At 55.8% G+C, this 21052-nt stretch overlaps 2 protein-coding genes and 1 long non-coding RNA gene across 3 annotated transcripts in view; 2 read left to right on the forward strand and 1 right to left on the reverse strand.

Annotated features, from left to right (window-relative positions):
- Positions 1 to 8294: 8294 nt before the first annotated feature.
- On the forward strand, positions 8295 to 13516 carry HOXC10 (homeobox C10). The gene is made up of 2 exons (XM_070619596.1): positions 8295 to 9232; positions 12395 to 13516. The coding sequence occupies exons 1-2, from the start codon at positions 8482 to 8484 to the stop codon at positions 12670 to 12672; spliced, it is 1029 nt and encodes a 342-aa protein (XP_070475697.1). The 5' UTR covers positions 8295 to 8481; the 3' UTR covers positions 12673 to 13516.
- Positions 13517 to 17104: 3588 nt separating this feature from the next.
- Positions 17105 to 19599, reverse strand: LOC139083396 (uncharacterized). The gene is made up of 2 exons (XR_011540082.1): positions 19132 to 19599; positions 17105 to 18318 (listed from the first exon to the last, which is right to left on the reverse strand). It is a non-coding gene; the product is annotated as an uncharacterized lncRNA (long non-coding RNA).
- HOXC4 (homeobox C4) overlaps positions 18155 to 21052 on the forward strand; it is a 60265-nt gene continuing 57367 nt past the window's right edge. The window contains exon 1 of the mRNA XM_070619605.1: positions 18155 to 18334. The gene's annotated coding sequence lies outside the window, so the exon portion shown is untranslated. The remainder of the gene's footprint in view (positions 18335 to 21052) is intronic.

The raw sequence follows: 21052 nt of genomic DNA on the forward strand, positions 1-21052 counted from the left end.
TGTAGGGTTGGTGGTAGGGCTTTCCTTTTTTTTTTTTTTTTCTCCATGAGAAGACTGTATTGGAATTTTTATATACAGTTTTGAAGGAAGGAGGGGAGGGGAGGAGAAACAAGCCCCCTCCCTTTCCTCACTGCGGGTGCCCCTGAGGGTGGGAAGGTGGGACTGGGCCCCTTCCTCTCAAGCACAAATGGCCAGGCTCCTCCAGACACAACAAGATGACAGGCTGGGGCCACCCTGATGTCTATACATTGGGTCTCCCAGAGTAGAAAGCCCTAGAGATTTGTTTCGTAAGAGGTTGGCATGGGTGGGGCACTAGAGAAGGAGATGACCGTGGGGACAGTCGCCACACCCATCTATGTTTGATGCGTATTTCTGCTGTATAAAGATAACCGTGGTCCCTCCAGTGCTTTCAGTGAGGACAAATCTGGCAGTCTCTGATCCAAATTCGTTATTGAGGGGCAGAGATTTGGAACCAATTCTCTCATCTTTCCCCTCTCTTTGGAACTGTTCTTGTGTAATTCAAAGAAAATGTTTGTGTCAATACAATTCTGTTGAATGAAAGAAAAAGGCAGCATGACTACTGACTGTGCGTCTAGATTCTGTCACTGTTTTCCATGACAGGGATCCTTGCAGCTTAGGTGTCTGGATCTCTAATGTATAAATGTGAGTCTTGAGACAAAACTTGCAAACTGGTGTATATATGCGGCCCCACAATTTCCTCATGTGCCTGCACACGAATATTTTATTTGTCGGTGTGCCTATGGGTGCACGAGAAAGAATATTATCTGTACGCTTTTGCCTGTAGTATGGAGTAAACCTAAGGACATGGACATCTAGGGCTTGTGTCCTCTGTGGTGTGGAACCACAGGCAGTGTTAGTGAGTGTCGGCAGGGATGCAACTGAGCATCCTCTGTGTGTGTGTGCATGTGTGCCTATGAGAAACTTCTGTAGGTATGGTGTTTATCCACTCACATCAAGGAATATTGGGCCGCCAGACATATTTCCAATAAAATAAGATGGAGATAACTCTATAGAAAAGACCTGTTTATAAAGCAAAATATGAATCTCCAAAATCGCTCCTGATTTTGGAGAAAAATATTTAAATCCCGCAGCTACCACTTTCTCTGAAATGTGCAGCCCAGAAAAGGTCCCCAGTTGCAGAAGGGTTTTCTGAAGGGGGGCGGGGGTCATAGTGAAAGAAAAACAAAGGCTTCTGTGACCCAGGCCCAGGAAACTGCCAGTCCTTGGTGACTCTCTGAAAGTGAGGAAAAAGGGGTCTCTGTCCCCCAAACAGACCCACCTTCGGCCCTGGATGTCCAGCCCCCCTAGCCGGTCGGGGGCACTCTAGGCTTAACCTCTCGGGGTAATCCCCTCCAGCCACCGCGCTGCTCGGGAACAAAAGATCCTCGTCTAGACGCCGCCATAAAGCGACCCCCCCGCGCCTCCAAACCCAGTTTCATTTCGGCCTTAACGACCCAGTCTGGCCTGTGTTAGAAAACGCTTCCGCCCTAAATAGTAAACAAATCCGCAGTGGAAGGTCTTGGCACCCCCAACACACCCCAGGCCCCGCTCCATTACCCCCTTGCCCCATGTTTTCCCCCTCTTCTCCTCCAACCTTTCTCAGCTCCCGGCTCCCCAGCCCCCTTGCCCCCCTCCCCCAGTAAATAAACCCGAGGCCGAGTTCAAAGTTTCCTGGAGCTAAGGAGGAATGTTGGTTGTAAAAATCCAAGTTTATAGCGCACGTGGGAGTTTACAAGGGTATTAAGTGGTGTGGGCTGAGAGAGAGAGCACTCTGGGCCCTTCCCCATCCCACCATGGGCTTTGGGGGTGCTGGGGGACTTGAAAGGAGAAATGGATTGGGGCCAGCCTTGGGTTGGGGTTTCTTTGTCCCTCAGACCCCTAGGTTGTTGGGGAAGGTCGATGCTAGGGCCTCTTGGAAGAGGGCTCACACAATCCCCACCAAGCGGGGCTGAGAGAGAGCCCAAGGGTCCTAGGTGTCCCGGATGGAGAGGATGGGGAGCTCCGCTCTGGGGGAGCAAGAAGTTGTAGACCTGGCATCTGAAAGGTGAACAGAGTTGGGGGTACCTGGAGCCAGTTCTCAACCAGAGGGAAACTAGCTGGGGCTAATTTCTCGAGTGGGCTGAAGGCAAGAGGGCTTTTCTCACCAGGGCAAAGAAGAACTTTGAACTTCAAGGGAGTCAAGGGCACCCCCCCTTCCCTCTCCCCGCCCCTCTCAGGAATCTGTAGGGCAATTCTTTCTGGGCCAATATTCCCTCAAGGGGGAAGCCCCTGGGGTTTCCTGGTGCCCCAGGGCTGGATAATGCTGTTTACTGAACCCTTCCTGCTCAGATCTCTGCCAGAACTGTGTGCACGCGACTACACTCTTTATTATTCATATAAACCTTTGGAAAAGGCAACGCCTGGGAAGTTTTTATAACTTTGTTTGGCATAAAAGTTTTACAAGATTTCTCCTCCCTTTTTGAAAAAACTTAAAGTTTTGTTCTTTCCATAGAATGAAATCTCAGGATCTTTGGGAGCTTGGGGAGAGAGAGGCTCTGGGGCCCGGTATGTGTGACAGGAATGTCTGGGGCTGCTTCTTTCCGCCTAAGGCAAAATAAGGCTCAAAGGTTGGGGTCAATCCTTCCTGAGGCCCACTTTGGACTCAGCTTTGGGGAGTCCTTCCAGGCCTCCAGGAGGGTCCTGTCCACTCTGCTCTGGAGACTCACCCTTACAGACCCCGAAAGTCAGTGGGACCAGACCCTCCCCATCACACCCTCTTGTTCTCCTGCAAGCATCATTCTCTCTCTCTCTCTCTCTCTCAAACACACACACACACACACACACACACACACACATAGCCCCTCACACACCCTCAACCCACTGCACAAAGTGGAGACCCATAACCTTGACTCAGACCACCGATTTGGGATTTGGGAGGATCTCTGCGCACACAGCCCTGCATCCCTGACTCCTGCAAAGTCCACAATGGGTTTGAAGAAAGACAGATTCAAAACACCAAGGAATTCCTGCCCAGAGGTTGCAGCGGTTGCAGGACTGAAGGAGGGCCGGCTGGGCTGCAGTCTGAGAGCTCAGAGAACAAAGGTGCCCGTGCGTGCACGGGACATGGCCTTGAGCTGCTAAGCCCACGGTGACCCCTTGGATCTGCCCCCCTCCTGGGACTGACAGATCCCCACTCTTTCATTTCCCCTGACTCCAGCCTTGGGGACACCAATTGAGCTCAAATTGGGGCTATTTTAACGTCCATCTCTGGAGCTCAGGACAGCGATGGTGCGACTCCTCCAAAGACAGGCCTGGTGGACAAGGCTCCTGTGGGGCGGTGGAACTTAAGATACCTGAGCCCTGGAACCGGCACTTCAGGGAGCTATCTGAGTCCGTAGGAACGTCCCAGCGCCCGCTTCTCCTTCCCTCTAATGGCGACTGCCGAGGCCTGGCCGCCGGCTGCTGGCAGCCCTATACTTCGCCTTGTGAGGAACCGAGTTAAGACTGAAGGCAGGAGAAGATCAACTCCAAGCCTGAGCTGCGGGGCTGGGGAGGGGTGCGGCCGAGCCTGGGGCTCTCTCCCCACTGAGCCCAGCGCAAGAGAGAAAAACAAAAAAGGCTTGGGGAAAAGTCAACGGGAAGGAAAGCATTGAGGAGGAAAGAAAAGAGCAAAGAGTAAATTGCATAATAAAGAGAGAAAGAAGGAAAAGGGGAAACGAGGAAGACAACGAATTAAGGAAGAAAGAAAAGATCTGAAAAAGAGAAGGAAAAAATGAATTGAAGAAAAAAAGAGAAAGAAAGAAAAATACAAAGAGAAAGAAGCAAATAAAGAGAAATGAGGAGGACAAAGAAAGAGGAAAAAAGATGGAAAACAGATCTTCGAGAAGAAATTTAGCTGGTAAGGGAGAAGCGGGGCGGGGGGGGGCGGGGGGGGGGGGGGGTTTCTCCGCAGTAAGCCGGCCCAACCACAGCCCTGGTTCCGGCCGGAAACCCGACCTACTGGAGCAACTTGGAAACAAATCATTAAAGTGGGGAGCAAGGCTTTCCCCCCAAGACATCCTCCCATCCTTCTCTTCCTCCCAAAGCTTCTCTCGGACATGTTTGCTGTCTGGTTTCGATTCAGGAGGCAAAGCTAAATAACTGGCCAGCTTAGGCAGGGCAAGAAAGCAGTTGGGCTGGCTCAGGTTAGCAGACTTGGGGAGGCACAGAGGATGTTTCGGGGTAAAATAAATATTTGGGGCTGTGTACACACAACCAAGCTCAATTTAGACACAGGTATAGACAGCAAGCTTCATAGCATCTGAGTGCAAATGTGTACAATGTCCAGATGTGAGACTCTGATGGCTGGGCTGCCGGGGTGGCTGTGAGATCTGGCGTAGACCAAAGGCCCCTCCAAGCATCCTTGGCCTCCCATCTCCCTCTTGTACCTGTCTGAAAATATCTTTTTTGGGCTTCTGAGCATTCTGCATTTTTCCTGGGCTTTGCCTGCTCCCAGTTCAGCGGGAACAGAGCCCGGTGTTGGCGAAGAAGAAAAGCAAATGTTTCCTTCAAATTTTGGGAAGAGAGTGATTTATCTGGGCCTCCAAAATGAGAGGAAAAACCCCTGCAATTTTCACTACTGGTGTGATTTTGTTTTCCATTTCCATTGAAGACACTTCAATACACACACTTTATTATTATTACATTTTATTTTACCCCAAAGGGAGAGACAATCCTCCTTTTTCTCTTCACCTTTGGAAATTCTCAGATGACTTTCTTAACCTTTTGAGGAAAGCCCAATAATTTTCCTTGAAGAAATCAGGGTGCTTCTGAGGTGCTTTGAGGGCTAAAGCCCAGGAAACATCCGAGGGCCCTTCCTGTTCATTGAGCACCACACTTTCCTTCTGTTTTCACACGGGGACTCCTGGTGCCCCAGCCCTCCGCCTGCCCTCTGGAACCCGCCGATAGTCCCAGCGTTCGCACAGAGCACCCGCCTCCTCTCCTTCCCTCACAGTCCCACAGGCGGCAGGAAGCCCAGCCCCCCATCAGTGCGGCCCTTCCAGGGTTCGGGCCGGGGAGGAAGGGCATGAGGTGCCAGGGCTCTTGGGCTGGGTGGGATTTGTCAAGATGTAGGCGCAGCCTGAGCCGGGCTCTGGCCTGCAACCCCTGGATTTTCACATCCCCAAGTTGAGGCAAGAGGGAGCCTCCGACTCAGGCAGAGGCACAGGTCTCTCGGCACTCCAGGAAAGTTGGGGAAATGGCTTAACAGGGTGATTCTACCAACGCAGACTTTTCCTGGACCCCAATGCAGTTCCCCAGGGGCGCAGGCTTGAGGGTCTTGGCCCTGTGGGGCCGGGCTGGTGGGCGCCTGGCAGCGGCGGCAGGCGGGATGGCCGTGGCAGCCCGAGTGCCTTTGAACGCCAGGCCCGGACAATAGGACGGAAGCGGCCTTTGCTCGTGGCCTCGGGAAAGACCGAGCCCAAGGGGGCAGGGCTGGGACCCACATCCGACTGAACTTTCCGGGACCCGCACAAATGCTCCCCTCACCCTGTCCTCACTCTCACGTCTTCCTTCCTTTCGCCTCCCCTGGGGCAGAATCCCAAAGTCTGCAAAAACCCAACTAGTTATTCCTGTCTGCGTCGGCGCGGGCTCTGGTTTAACAGCCCCGGGTTTGCGTTTATCCTGCGTAATTAGAAGCAAACATTTGTCCCACCGGGGGTCCCACTTAAGCTGATGAATTTGATTTCTTTTTTCATTAATGGGCCGTGTTTATCATACTTCTAATTATTTCAACTTTAAACACTATTCGTTCTTGTGAGGAGGTGGGAGTCGAGGCGGGAGGCTCCTGCTCCCGGGGGGGATTACTTTCCTTAATAATGGCAAGGATTCTGAAGCGACTCCATCCCCTCCCTTGGCCGAGGTAAGGAGTGAGTTTGGGATGGGAGTCGGGCTGGTAGGGGGAGACAGGTCGTGAAGCCGAGCGACTCTGCTCCTCTCCCGCTGGCTCCCCAGGTTAAGCCATGGGGCTTGCTGGTTTTAAGAGGTAATCTGGAATTTGTCTCCTTCACCCTCCGCCGCTGCCTCCCTCGCCCCCTCCCAGGCGGGGCTGAGACCCTTCCTCTGCGAGGCTCCTCGCAACCTTCCGCCGCCCCAGCTGGATCCCCGCCGGGCCTGGGCAGAGGCTCCGGTGGCGGAGTCCCGGCCCCGAGCCACTAACACCGAGAGAAACACTAGGAAAGGCTGAGGTGGCCAGGCCGCACCTGGGCGTGGGGGAGAGGGCCCAGCAGACCCCTAAACGGGAGCGGGGGCAAGGGCAGGGGCCTGTGATGCCAAACTCCAGGGACAGGCACACCAGGCAGGAAAATAAAGGAGATGTGAAAGAGGGGGGAGGGAACCCCCAAAGCCATATAATTCTCAATTGCTTTGGTCTTTAATTTCATCGCCCCATAAATGAGGAAATATCAGTTCCCATACTAAATTTTTATCCCCGGCTGATAAATATGACGGGGAATTTTCGTTGGGTCCTCGTAAAAGCGAACAGTTTCGATCAAACTGGTGGGGAAAGACTTATGCAGATAATACAAACAGAGTGGCCATAAAGTCTCGCCGTTTCCCGCGGGGTGGGCGGTGGGACAAATGGCTCCCTGGATTGACTGCCGCCCGGGCTGTCCCAAGTCTCGTCTGGGGCCTAAACAGCCTAACCTTGCCCGGGCCAACCCCTGTGCCGAGCCCCCGGCCACCCCTGCAAAGAAAACACAAACCATCTCAAACCTCCCCTGGCTGGCCCTGCGAGCAAGTCACACGTTACACGTTTCCTTCCAGTTTTCCCGGGGTTCGGGGACCCCTGCGCCTGCTCTCTCGCCCCCTGGATGAGAGAATTAGGCGGATTTCTTTCCGAAGTCCCCCTCCAGCAGCCGCAGGCTTAGGCCTCCCTAGAAGCGATCCAGCCTCCTCACCCCACCAGCCAGGGCGCCCGGAGCTCCGGCCCCTTCCGAGCTAGGCTCCGGCCCTTCGGAAAGTCGAAACCCGAGGCTTCCTCCAGGGAAAAATGCGGGGCGACCGGAAAGACAAGTTATTCTCCAGATTCCGTTTCCTGAGGAAGGGGTGGGGAGTTTAGTTCGCTTTGGGAGAAAGACGATGGAGAAACGGAAGGAATTATTTGAAACATACCTGTCCTTTATTTCTTGTTTCCCTTTATTAAAAAATAACGACAACAAAAATAGACCGGTCCCTCTTCTCCTCTCAAAAATGTCCCCCGCTCATTCGCTCTGTAAATGTCACTTCTCTGGGTCGGATTTTGTCGCTGTTAGTGTCCTGGTTTCCCGCGTGGTACGCGACTCCCCCAAACCGGCCGAGGTCCCGCGGGTTCCCTCTTTCTCTCTGGGAGTATCCCCTGGTTTAGTGGGGGCAAGGTCAACTGGAAAGCAAGGGCCGCGAGGGCCTGGAGCAAAGCGGCCGAACCCACCGCCTCCAAGGCCAAAGGCTTCCAGCCGCTGAGACGCTGTACCAGGAGCCGCCCACCCAGCCAGGCCCAGGCCGCGCTCCCCGGTGCCTCTGGTGGCCGGCTTCCTCCTCCCCTGACCCCTAGGTCCCCTCGGAACCTTCTTTCCCGGAGCAGCCCTGAAGTGATCGCGACCCCCTCCCTGACCCACTTCGGACACTGCGATTCCCCGTCAACCCCCCCCAGAAAACTTGCAAGTCAACCAACTTCCGTGACGGGGCGGTCCCCGAACTGAACTCCCAGCCCCAAGGGCCAAGCCCGACCAACGACGAACGAGGACGCAGGACAGCAGAAACTTTAGTCCTGTTTGGGATTCCCTAACTTTTTCTCCCTTTCTCTGCCCACTGGAGCCTTCCACCCCAAGCCTCAACCCTACTCCCATTCCATGGGGAGAAGCGCGGGCGGGAGCCGAGGAGAGGAAAGGGGGAGGTGAGGAGAGGGGAAGAAGTACCTGAATCCTGTCTTGACCTTTTAATTTGAATTTGACTGTTTTGAGCCCCGAGTTGCCTCTCTCTCTCCCTCTCTCCCGTGTTTACCCCCCGCCTCCGCCCCCCTCTCCCCAGGAGGTACAGGCTGGCTCCCGAATAAACAAACCGCATCTTCCCTTGGAATGGGAGAACCCCCCCCCATTCCCCTCCACCCCCTCCTGCCCCTGCCGCCCCGGGGGCGCTTCCTTTGTTCGCGGGGAAGGGCTCCGGCGCCCCTACCCCGAGGCGGCTGCTAGGTGGCGCTGTTACTCCACGCTGAGCGCTCCGCCTGCCGACAACTTGACCCCGCTGACGTCACGGCCGTCTGAATCATCAAGGCCATTTTCAAATCCCATTGGTCTAGCCGTCACATGGTGAGGACCGAATGCGCGGATAATTATGGAGCTGATATTTCCCCCCCTCCCCTTCTTTTCCCTCCCGCCCCTCCAAGCGCCCCCCCTCCCGGATGGGGAAAAAAAAAGATGTCAGCTCCTCCGCTGTAGTATTGCTCCTTAAAAACCCCTCTCTCTGAAAATGACATGCCCTCGCAATGTAACTCCGAACTCGTACGCGGAGCCCTTGGCTGCGCCCGGCGGAGGAGAGCGCTATAGCCGGAGCGCAGGCATGTATATGCAAGCTGGGAGTGACTTCAACTGCGGGGTGATGAGGGGCTGCGGGCTCGCGCCCTCGCTCTCCAAGAGGGACGAGGGCAGCAGCCCCAACCTCGCCCTCAACACCTACCCGTCCTACCTCTCGCAGCTGGACTCCTGGGGCGACCCCAAAGCCTCCTACCGTCTGGAACAACCTGTTGGCAGGCCGCTGTCCTCCTGCTCCTACCCACCTAGTGTCAAGGAGGAGAATGTCTGCTGCATGTACAGCGCAGAGAAGCGGGCGAAAAGTGGCCCCGAGGCAGCTCTCTACTCCCACCCCCTGCAGGAGTCCTGCCTCGGGGAGCACGAGGTGCCCGTGCCCAGCTACTACCGCGCCAGCCCGAGCTACTCCGCGCTGGACAAGCCGCCCCACTGCGCCGGGGCCAACGACTTCGAAGCCCCTTTCGAGCAGCGGGCCACTCTCAACCCGCGCGCCGAACATCTGGAGTCACCCCAGCTCGGGGGCAAAGTGAGTTTCCCTGAGACTCCCAAGTCCGACAGCCAGGCCCCCAGCCCCAGTGAGATCAAGACCGAGCAGAGCCTGGCGGGCCCAAAAGGCAGCCCCTTGGAGAGCGAAAAGGAGCGGGCCAAAACCGCCGACTCCAGCCCAGACACCTCGGATAACGAAGCGAAAGGTAAGGCCGTCCGGTCCGCGGCCCAGCTGGGAAGCTCGGGCACTTGGTCTTCGGGGCCGGGTCTGGGGCGGGGGCAGGGGGAGGGTTGGGCCGAGGAGGCCCTGGAAGGTCCCGGGAATGCGACTCCGGCTTGCGACTCGTGCCTCCTGAGCGCCAGACTGGTGGCGCGTCATTTGGCAAGGGAAGGTAAGCGGCGAAGTGGAGGTGCCGGGCCGGCAGCGGCTGTGGGCGCCGAGACCGGGGGTGGCGCGCACCGCGGGGGGGGCGCGGGCGAGTGACTGCTCCCGAGCGCGTGCTGGCTTTGGTTTGCTTGCTCTACGCTGGTGTCCTGGGGGGGCTCATGTCGCCCCCCGCGCCCCCCCTGCTCAGGTCAGAAGCTTGCAAAAAGCTTAAAATGGCGATCTTGGGCCAGGGACTAGGGAAAACGTGGGAGAAGGGGGATTTCGCTTTACTGCGTTTTCCCAGTTGAAAATTGTTTCCTGCGAAGCGCGATTTGTTGTTTGTGGGTCTGGTGGTGTGCCTGTGGTTTGCGCTCCTGCGGTTTTTGGCTCGGCCGGGGGCCTCGGGCAGCGGGGCTGGGGCCGGAAGAGGTGGAGGTGAAGGGCTGTCCGCCACGTTCCTCCCGCCCCAGATGCCTAGCTTGGGGATGGCGTTGGAACAGGGCATTTGGAATGATGTAAGTTTTTTGTCTCCCCTTCTAAATTTTTTCTTTTCCTTTTTTCTAGTTAAATTAAGAAAAAAATCTTTTCGTTGCTTTCCAAAAGCAGCTTACAAATGAATGGTTGGAAAATTTCTGTGTGCGTGGCATGCGATCTTCTGGAAGGGAGTGTGCCTCTAGTTGAATTTCATTGTGATTTTGGTTGGAGAGAGAAAGCCTAGCCAGAGTTCAAGCTCAGGGTTCAAGATTCATTTCTGCTGCAGGAACTGGGGGCCTCCAGGACCTTTCTCTGACATCTGGAGGAAGAATGTGGAGGAAACGGGAGCAGTGAAGGGGGGCTGAGAGGACCGACTTTCCCTAAAAAGTTGGAGCAAAGAGCATCAGAAAAGGCCCAACTGGGAGCGGAGAAATAAACCTGCTCCCCATGGCACTGGCTACTGGAAGCTGTATATAAGAAGGGCGGCTCGCTGAGCACAGAGGCAGATGAAATAGTGAGAGCTGAGCAGGTTGGGGGCAGCCTGGATCTTGTGGCGCTTTGTATATGGATGCGGTGCACACGCATGCCTGGCTGCAACCCGTGTCACACTTATACACACCCCTCTCGCGTGCTCTGCGCACACTCATGGATGCCTGCTCCCACACACACACATATGCATGCACTCTTGGGGCGGGCAAGGGCAGAGCCTTGCCCTCTGGGGTCTCCTCTGCAAAGGTGGCCTTGGCAGATCAGTCCATGGAGACCCTGGCCAGAAGATGAGCATGGGTGTGTTCATGGGGGTGAGGGGAGGGTGAAGCACATGTACCCAGGAAGCCTTCGTTGGGGCACATGAGTAGCATGAAAGTTTAATTTTATACCCTCTCCCCAGACCCTGGGCTTGGTTGGGGTGTAGCTTTAGGGTAGGAAAAGCTGCATTCTAGCCCCATCAAAAGCAAAGTCAAGGTTAGCAAGTCCACCTCCAACCTGGAACTGCCCCCATTCCAGCAGGCTCCCCTTCTCTCCTGCCCTCCCCACAACAACCTAAGCCCTCCCACCCCAGCTAAGCCCTCTCAGTCTGCCCTGTGCCTGTGCCCTTCTTGCCTCCCCCGCTCCCATTTTGGTGTCTCCATCAGGCTAGAGGCAAGAGGGCTTTCAGCCAGACTTCATCATTTATAATTTCCCCCCTACCCTCCCCCAACCCAACAACCCCAATAAGAAAATAAACAGGACATAGTTGGACATGGAGAGCCTTTAAACAATTTGGCAGGAGGTTGCAGGTGCAGAGGTGGGAGCAGAATTAATGACATTTGGATGTTTTAAACTACTGCCTCAAGTTTGCATTTTTCTGGTCCTTCCTGGTTCTGCTAGGGCCCCCACCCCACTCCCCATCAAGGTGAGATCCAGGAACCTGGCAGTTTCACTTGGCATACAGGGGAGATAGAGTGTAGAGTCCTGTGCTGGGTGCCCCTCTCGGGTCTCTGGACTCTGAGTCTTTCCCTAGAAAAGATGGCCAAGGTCTCTTCTGCTGCTTAAGGAGCAAGGCTGGTCTATTTCAGCAAGAATGTGTGCCAGGGAGAGAAGCTATCAATAAGATAAAGGGAAATACAAACTATTCTTATAGTATCTCCTTATATAAAGAGACACATGTGTACATGCCTATGTGTCTGTATATCTGTGTAGGAGTGTGTATGTGCAGGAATACACATGTATGTGCAGGCATACATACCTGCATAGTCTAGGCAGGAGATTTCCAGGAGGCTGCATTTCCTCAGGATATCTCTCTCCCTTGACCTTAGGTCCTACGGCCAGGGCAGTTGTCTGAGGACCCTCAGCATGCCCAGAGCTGTTGCCCCTGACCTCTGCTGCCTGCACAAGCCCCCTGCCTCAGCTACTCACACCTGGGGGAAATGGCCAGGAGAGGAAGAGCTGGCCATGGGAGATCGAATGGAGCAGAGTTGCTCTGTGGCACTTCAGGTGGGAGCAAGGGCTGGGGGTCTGGTGCAGGGACAGCTGCAATGGCCTCTGGCCGCAGAGACTGGGGCGATGTTCCTCCGCTTAGTTGGAAGGGGTCAAAGCTCTCTGGGAATTGCTCTAGGCAGCATGGTGGACTCTGCAACCTGGTGTGGGGCCTGGAAAATGCTTATCCTTCTGGTTGCAGCTTTCCAGAGCTGGAAGGGAACAGAGAGGAGGGAAGGCCTGGTGAGCTTCAGAGCACCCACGAGGGTCAGCAAGCTGAGGGAGAGTGGGAGTACTCAGAATCTGCTAGGTCAAGGTGGATTTGGGTAATTTACATTTAATAAGCACTTTGGAGGCAAGAACCTTCTGTCTTTCTCCCCTGTAAGTCTAGACCCCAAAGACATTCTGAGAGCCCTGAGCCCCAGAGGACTGCACCAGCCGGGCCTGTGGGGCAGAGCAGCTCCCCAGTGCTCCCTCAGCCGCCCCCACAGCAGGCTGGCAAAGGCTGCAGCATGCTGCGAGGGCTTGCCTCTTCGAGGGTTACTTATGTAAATAATGTTATTTTTAACAGAGGAGATAAAGGCAGAAAACACCACAGGAAATTGGCTGACAGCAAAGAGCGGAAGGAAGAAGAGGTGCCCCTATACTAAACACCAGACGCTGGAATTGGAGAAAGAATTTCTGTTCAATATGTATTTGACGCGAGAGCGCCGCCTGGAGATTAGCAAGACCATTAACCTTACAGACAGACAAGTCAAAATCTGGTTTCAAAATCGCAGAATGAAACTCAAGAAAATGAACCGAGAGAATCGGATCCGGGAACTGACCTCCAATTTTAATTTCACCTGAGCGCGCGGCCTCCCCTCCCCCTCCCCTCTCCCCCCCCCTTCCTTTCCCCGCCCCTCCTCCCTTTGTGCCTGGTGGTATATTTTTTTTTTCTCCCTGAGTATAAATGCAACGCGCCTGCAAAAAAGGCAAAGACCTCAGACTCTCCTTCCAAGGGACCTATGGTTCGTGCTGCGAAGATGCACCGTCCTAAAGCATGAGAAATGGCGTGCCGGGTGTGGGCTGTGGGGTGCCCGCATAGCCGAGGGTGGGAGTGTGGCTGGTGTGTGTGTCAACCCCTCACTCACCCACGCACTCACGCACAGCATCCTGTTCTCCCTGCAAAGTTAAGGTTGAATCCACCCGATTATAGGGGAAAAAAAGAGGACAAAAATCAACCAGAGAAGGTCTGTAATCTCGCAGAGCACAGTCAGAATTGCTCCTTCCTTGCTGCATTTCCTTCTTAGAATAATAGACGTTTTGGAAAGTTCGGCTAGTGTTTGTGTGTTTGTTGTAGCGCCCAGCGCCTCCGCCAAACCCCTCTCCGTGTCTTTACCTCCCAGTCGCTCTGGAAATCTGCTTGAAGTCTCGTATTTGTACTGCTTTCTGCTTTTCTCCCATCCTCCCAGCACCCCCACATTCCCCATCCACTGACATCTCAGAAATTCCATCCAGAGGAACAAAAAAAATTAAAAATTAAAAATAGAACATAGTGAAGCAAAGACAGAATGTCCCCCCCTCCAATATCCTCCTGTCCCTGTCTGGGAGTTGTGTTATTTAAAGATATTCTGTATGTTGTATCTTTTGCATGTAGCTTCCTTAATGGAGAAAAAAATCCTAATAAATTTCCAGAATCGTAATCCTCAAATGGGTGGTTTTTTGTTTTTAGTGTTTTTCAGTGACACCCCCCCCTCCCAAAAGAGGCTGAGTGTGTGGATGTGTGTGTTTTGTGTTTGACTCATCTCCTAGAGCCTTTCTAGAATGTCTCTTGGTGGGTTTAATGTAAGTGAGAGACCATAACGTTGATTTAAATATTATCCAGGTGACCACAATAAGTCAAGGTCATAAAACAGTAATGTCAGGACGGTCTTGGTGCGCGCGAGAGGTGGATTTTATGATCTGCAAATATAATGTGGTGCTGCAGTAAAAGATGCATTTAAAGGTGACTGGAGGAGGGAAAGAGGCAGAGAGCAAACTGCAATCTTGAGGAGCAGACGGATCTGATTGCCTGGGGTGCTGGGCCAGGCGAACCCCACCGCTGCTGGGGGGAACCCCAAGAGCCCCCCACCTATCCAAGGAGAGGAATAAACTTAACCGCCGGAGGGGGACGAGGAGCTCAGCCACCCCCCCTCGACAGCAGCAGTAGAAGCGCGGGCAGCGGCAGGAGGAGGAGGCAGCAGCGACAAGGTAAGAGAAGCGGTTTCTTGTTCTTCTCTTGGCGGCGGAATGGGGACTAGCGGCGTCCCCAGGTGCCCGGCGCGCAGCGGGCAGAGCTGGGAGGAAGGTGTTTCGGGCATCCGTGCTTGCTGAGAGCCCAGGCTTGCCTTGTGGCTGCTCGCAGCGGAGGGCAGTGGCCGTGAGCTCCCTTTCCTCCCCTCCCCGGCCCATTGCTGTGGGGTTCGGCGGTTAAAGGGGTAGATTGGTGGTTTTTGGCTTTTTTCTCTACACGGGCACTTAGGGTCGCCTTGAGGTCGACACATGGGTCTTGATGTCGCTCAGTCTGGTTGTCTGCTGGGGGTAGCAGAGAGGGTGGGCTAGAGAGGGTTGGAGCTTGAAGCTTAGGTTTTCCTGCTTTCTGCTGGCTTGGATGTGAGCCTTGTCCAGGCTCTTGGTCCCCACTCTCCCTGGCTGTGGGGCTTTACGAGGCAAATGGCCTGATTGGAAGAGGCTCTGGAGCACAGGCACCGTGGTTTGGCCACCCATAGACGCAAGGAAGCTGGAGTCTAGCAGAGAGAGGGAGAGGATCAGAGGAAATCTAGAAGGAGAGCTCAGGAGAGGCAGATGGACAAGACAGGGGACCCAGCTCAAGAGTGGAAGGGCACTCCAGCTTCCCCCAGGGCCAGGGCCAGAGCCAGGGGAATAGCTCCACTGCGGTGCTGGGGGCGGGGCGGGGTTTTGGCGGCTGGAGGTCCCATTTCACCAGAGTTTCCCTGAGCAATTTGCTTAGACCAGAAGCTGATGAGGCAGTCAGATCCCCTACCCACTCAGCCACCCAAAGTCTACTCTCTAGTCCTTAGGGAGGTTGTGGGGGCGGAAAGGGGGACGGGGCTGAATTTCTTCCTTCCCCAACCCCCTTCCCTTCTCCTCCCGGTAGATGCAAAGCCGAATCTCCCGCCCTGCTCGCTCAGCTGATCTGTGGCTTAGGTAGTTTCATGTTGTTGGGATTGAGTTTTGAACTCGGCAACAAGAAACTGCCTGAGTTACATCAGTCGGTTTTCGTCGAGGGCCCCAACCCACCTATCCCACTTCTCCCTTCCCCGGTGGGACTGCCCCACAGCCCCCTCCCAGATAGGGTACAGTGGGTACAGACTGAGGAGGGCAAGTTGTGATTGGGGCCACAGGACAGGTCTGGAGAAGCCTGCTTTGTACTGTCCCCCCTCAGCCTGTCCCAATGCCTGTGACTGAGGGAGAGGAGTTTCTCCTGCAGCTATTGTTTCCTGGGCCAAGCTGATGGAGACAGACAAAGAAGGTCTAGCCAATTCCAAGGAAATTCAGGAATTTGAGTAAGAGGTGGCCTGATGGGCCAGCTCAGTTGGGCAGCAGGGTGAGGCAGGAGTGCTAGGAGACTGAGGAACACAGAAAGGCAAAGCAGTCTCTGGAAGGGTTAGCTTCTCTCACCAGCCACCTCCAAGGAAAAAATACGCCTCCAGTCAGCTGGAGCTGGAACTTCCCCTTAGAAAAGTGGGGTGCCTACGGGGGGGGGGGGTGGTGGATCCCAAGAGTTGGAGAACTCTGAGCACCAGCTCAGCCACCTCCCCTTCCCCTTCTACAGCTCTGTTCCCAGGAGAAGAGAATATTTGGGGTGTTAGTTAGTGAGAGGAAAGCCATCAAGTCCAAGTAGAAACCCCTCACACACACCCTAGTGGGGAACGTCAGGGCAGGAACCTGGCTCTGGTCTCTGTCTAGCTGTCTGTGGCCCATAGGCCTTGGTCTGTTGTGTCTGTGGCTGTCAGGCAGCTGCTTGTCCTTGCGCTGTGTGGAAATGTCTGGGTGAGCGGAGGCTGCCAGCGCCCACCATTACCATATTGTTGGGAAGGTTGTTGGCTGATGCCAGGGGGAGGAGGGGTGGATAATGGGGTCAGGGAGAATCTGAGAAATGTGAAACTTTGCAAAGCTTCTTCTCCTCCTTTTCCCTCCTGGTCCCTCAATTCTGGTCCTGGTTGCTAGAGAAAAGGCTCTCAAAAAAGGTTTCTCTGCCTGCAGAGAAAAATGGGGGGGGGGTCAGGAAAATGGGGAGATTTACCCCTGTTCTCAGAGAGACTAGAAAAGAGAAAGCCAAAAGGAGAAGGACAGGTTCTTGGTGTTCTTACTTTGGAATTATTATGATTATTAAAACATTATAAACTTTCAGACAGGGGAACAAAATCATGTCCCGATGTCAAAATATATACATGGAGTTCCATATTCTGGCAATTGTCTGTGTGTGGGGGGATATTTGTAACATTGTATAAGTGTGGGTCTCTGCTTCTGTATCTCTTTCTCCTCCAGGTCTCTCAGATCCCCAGTACGTAGTTACCAGCATACCCATGTATCTTTCTCTCTCTCTGTACAAAGAGATTTCTTTTGACCCCAAGGAGGCTGGAGGAAAAAATGGTAACAGAGTCTTTCTTCTCCCCAGCTGAATTTGTCAGTCTGTCTTTCTGTCTGTCCCTCAGCCCTTTGTAGGGGAAAAAAATCTCTTCCTTTGGAGGCAAGTGCTCAAATCTCTCTATGGCTCCCGGGAACATAGGTTTTCAGAGAGGAAGACCAGCTGGGTCGAGGCAGGCAGGGGCTCCCCTAGTTTGGGAGCCCCCAGCAGTCTCTGAGTTTTCAGGCTGTCAGAGGCACAGGGCCAGTTGGAGTGAGGGGAGTCCCAGGCAGGGGCGGGGGCTCCCGAGTGCCTGGCTTGGAGACAGCATCCCTGATGGGCCGAAATTCACCAATGAACGACTTCTGCGCTTTGGGTCTTTCTACCCCCCCACCCCCACCCCCGTTTCCGTTTCAGAGCCGCTGGGCTTATGGAGGGGGGGTGGCCACAGAGCCATGGGTCTGGGTGTGTCCCCCCCCTCAAATCCTGAGGAATGGGACAAGTTTTCATAGGGCCAAGGTGAGGGCCAGTCTGGTGGCCAGAGTCCACCCCAGGGCCCTGGGGCCGTGGATCATGGCTAAGGCAGTGGTGATTATTTATTCGCTTCGCTGGAAGGGAGTCTTCAGAAGAAACAGCGTGAAGAGGAGGGAAAAAATTATCTCTCTCGTCTGCGGATATTAAGATGGATTTTTATTTCTTAAAGGACCCTCCCCGCCGAGAGCGCATAAGCGTAAACTTAATATATGCTCCGCAGCCCAACTCCAGAAATCGCAATAAAAGTTAAAACCTCCCCTACTGGTTTTTTTTAATTATGATATGGGAAAGAGGAGCAGGATTTATAGAGCTGAACTCTCGGCGGCGTGTGAGTGTTTAAGACTTGCGGGAGAAGGAGGAAAAGGCAAGAGCTTGCCAAGGAGAGCTTTGGTCTCTGAGACACCTCGCCGGCTGCCGCTCGGCTCAGCCTGGCCGATCCCCTGTGGCCTCCCTGGGACCTCGGCTCCCCAGCACACTCTGCCCGGGCCCACGGCCTTGCCTCGGCTCGGAGATGCAGCCCTTCCCGAGAACAGGTGAAGGGCAGCGGCGGCCGGGGACGGGGGCTGAGGGTGGGAGCGTCAGGGCACGGGCTTTGTGTGGGTCCCATGGAGGGGAGGATGTTTGCAGTCCGGGGAAGGGCCGCAGCCCGAGTGGCCAGGCGGGTGCCTTGGCTAGGAGGGGTGTCCGGGCCGGGCGCGAAAGCACGGACAAGGTGGATTGTGTGTGGACTTTGGCCGCAGACGGAGCGGAGCGGGCTCCCAGGCAGAGGCCAGCGGCAAGGCAGGCAACCGGATGTTGAGTCTGTAGGAAGGACCTTGAGGTCTGTTTGGTGTTTGGGCTGCCGGGGGGCGGCGGCCGGGAGTGCGGAGCGCGCAGTGCGCGGGGCGCGGCGGTCAGCGTGGGCGAGGCAGCAGGCCCGGCACACCTCTGCAGCTGCAGGGCCGGGTCCAGGGCGGCTGAACTGAGGCCGACCACTGGTCAGGGCATGACAAATAAATGCAGTGAGGGGTCTTTCTTTCTTTCTTTTCCACGTGAGCGGTCCTTTCTTTTTTCTCTTTCGGAGATACCTGGATTTGGTCCAGAACAGGTTGCCCGCGGGAGGGCCCCGCGAGCGGCAGCGCGCAAGGGAGGGAGAGAGGGAGGGAGGGCGAGACAGAGGGAGGGAGGGAAGGAGGGCGGGCAGCGGCGGCTGCGGTGGCCGGGGCTTCCCTCCCCCGGCGGGAGGCGGCTGCCCTGCATCTGTGGCCGTGGGGAGCCGAGGAGCAGGTAACGAAGGCGCTTCCCGAGGCGGGATTGGACCAAGCCAGAGGGACCGAGGGACGGAGTCTTCCGGGTCTCTGCCCAACGCCCTGGAGGGGAGAGAAGGTAGGGAGATCGGCGCCCGCCGGCCTGGCAGAGAGGCCCTGGGCAATGTTGAACCTGTATTTGATTTCAGGCTCACACTCATGTTGTGAGTCTGTCTGCCTCCGGAGATGCGGTTTGCCTGTCTGTCTGTCTGTCTGAGAGGTCCCAAAACCTAGGCTCTCCTTCCAAAGGCTGAAAAAATCGGGAAAATTCGTCGGAGTGTGCACTTTCATTCATTGGATTCTCTGTAACTCAGCCGGGCTGGTTGCTGCGCCCCCAAGTTGGAAGGGAGCTTGCGGGATGCCGGATCCCCTGGTTCCCTCCGCCACGGGCTGAGTTTCCGGCTCCAGGTTCGCGGGTTGCCCTGAGGTTTGAGGCCAGACAGCTCCTAGTCTGGCAGGGAGGGCGGGGGAGAGACTAGCAGCTCTGGCCCCTTAATTGTACTTCGGACCCGTATTGTCTCTCCTTTCGCCACCTCGGCTTCCTCAGTCTGGGCTCCAAAGTCACTGCAAATTTTCTTGCGACACACACGCACCACACCAAGATCAGGTAACAAGGCGCCCAGGGCCATGGGGGCTCCAGGCAGAGAGCACCCCTAGCTCTGAGGCTGCTCCCCCTCCAGCCACTTCCCAGGCTGGGAAACTAGACCGGGTTGGGGGCGCCGGAAATAGCCCCGTTTGCTGCGGGGCGGCAGGGCAGGGGGCCGGCGGGAAGGCAGGCCGTGGCGTTGAGAGGGCCACGTTCACAGGCCCTAGGGGTTTCACTCCTGCTGGGCTTGGGGACCTGACTCCTGGTGTGTAGGGATCCCGGATACCCACCTGGGGTGGGGGCAGGACGCGGGTCTCCTCGCGGCAGGCCAGAAGAATTCAGTCTCTGCTTCCAGCGCAGGCCTTAGCTAGGAGGAGTTGTGTGTGGGTGTGTTTTTCCCAACAAAGAGGGATCAGGAGAGAGAAGGGGGGAAAGTAGAGGGGAACCAGGGAGGGGGCGGGGAGGGGGAGAGGGCAGCGGAGAGGTGAAATGAGCCCATTTCAGGGGGAGAAGGAAAATGAAAGCAAATGGAGCAGGGCCTCCTCCGCGCGCGCAGGCAGACGGGCGGGTGCTGACGAGCCGGGAGCGGGCTCCCTGCCTGCAGAGGCCGGGATGGCCCGCTGGGGGACGGGGAAAAGCCTGTTTTAAATTTAATCCGAACTTGACGGTGTGGATTGAACCGGAGGGAATTTAAATCACTAAAAGGGAGGTGCAGGGCAGGGGGAGGGGATGACTCTAACCTGTCTTTCTGTCTGTTTGTCCTTCCCACGGTGGTGCTAGCTTGGTTGTGGTGGCAGCTGTCCAGGTCTGAGGTGATGGAGTAGGGTGCCCCTCCCCCTTAGGGGGCTCTCCTGTGCCCTGTGAAACCTTTTGGGGTCGAGGAGGCACTCTAAGAACCAGAGTGGATGCAGAGCTGCCAGCTAAACCTGGGGTTCCCCAACCCCCTCCCCAACAGAGACTCCCAGTGGCCTCCAGTCCCTTGGTTTTGCCCCAGCAGTGCTGAGGAAAATTGAAGGGAGAGGTGGGGGTGAGAGGGAGTCTGGGAGTCTGGCAGGAGATTCAGCTGGAGTCACTGAACCTGGGAAGACAAGCCCCTCCTTCTTGGTGCCCCTACACTCTTTGTGCCTCCACACCTACAGGCCTGGATTAGGGGGAGCCTGAATGTCTGCTTCAGAGCCCTGAGCTACCACCCCACCTCCAAATGCAGAGAATGGGGCTACAACCCACGTGCAGTTGTGCAGTTGTGGAACCTGAGGGCCCTCGGCCTGGCCTGGTGAACTCAGGGACTCCCAGCCTCTTCCAGCCCCCTCCTCAAGCCTGCCTCTCTCAGCAAGGCCTAGGCAAAATGGGGCATTGGTGGGGAGGGGGCTGTGGGCGAGGCCTGCTTCCTGATCCACAGCTGTGTCTGTGCCTGAGTGGGGAAGGTCTGAGTTCACGGTCTAAAACGAAGGTGACAATCTCCCCTCAGTTTCTCGGGGAATTTGATGGCAGCAGGGAGCGTGGGCCGAGTGATCGTGGGTGATCCCGCTGCCCTGCTGCTGCTGCCTCTGCTGGGTGGGCAGGCAGGGTGGGCAGGCAGCTCCAGAGTTGAAAAGAAGGCAGTGGCCAAAGTGGGGTAAGAGAGAAAGGGGCATCTGTTTACAGCCACTGTGTCTGAGGGGCTCTCCCAAATAAAAGAGGCCCATAAGAGAGGATCTTTAGGGGCATCTTTCTTCTAGGAAAACCGAGGTTGGGGCGGATGGGCCTGTCGCCTGGCAAAGATGCAAAGGAGGAGCCAGCGTGAAAGCTCCTTCGTCCTGTCTTCTTCGCTCCTGGGTGGATGCCTGGGCCGAGATGGGGTTCTCCATCCCAGAGGCCTAGTGTACCCACCCCAGCAGGTCGCCTGGGAGGGGCAGGAGAGGAGGCCTCTTCCTCCTTTGTGTCCGGACAGAAGTGGCCGCTGCGCCCCGGAGCTGGTCCCGCGGCAAAGGCCCGGCAAGCTAGCGGACTGCACAATGCCACGGCTGCTCCGCCAGCCCGCGCCCTGCCCCGTCCTGCCTGCCTGTCGCCGCCCTTCCTCCGGCTCACTTTCTGCATGCCTTCCTTTCCCTACTCTCCTGTCTCCTTTCATCTTGCCTCCCCTCTTTTCTTTAATTCTCCCCTCTCTCCTTCTTTTTATCCAAATTCTCCGTTTTCTTCTTTCCTTCCCTCCTCCCTTCCTTCCTTCCTCTC

Source organism: Equus przewalskii, chromosome 5, assembly GCF_037783145.1.
Source record: "Equus przewalskii isolate Varuska chromosome 5, EquPr2, whole genome shotgun sequence".
Lineage (NCBI taxonomy): Eukaryota > Metazoa > Chordata > Mammalia > Perissodactyla > Equidae > Equus > Equus przewalskii.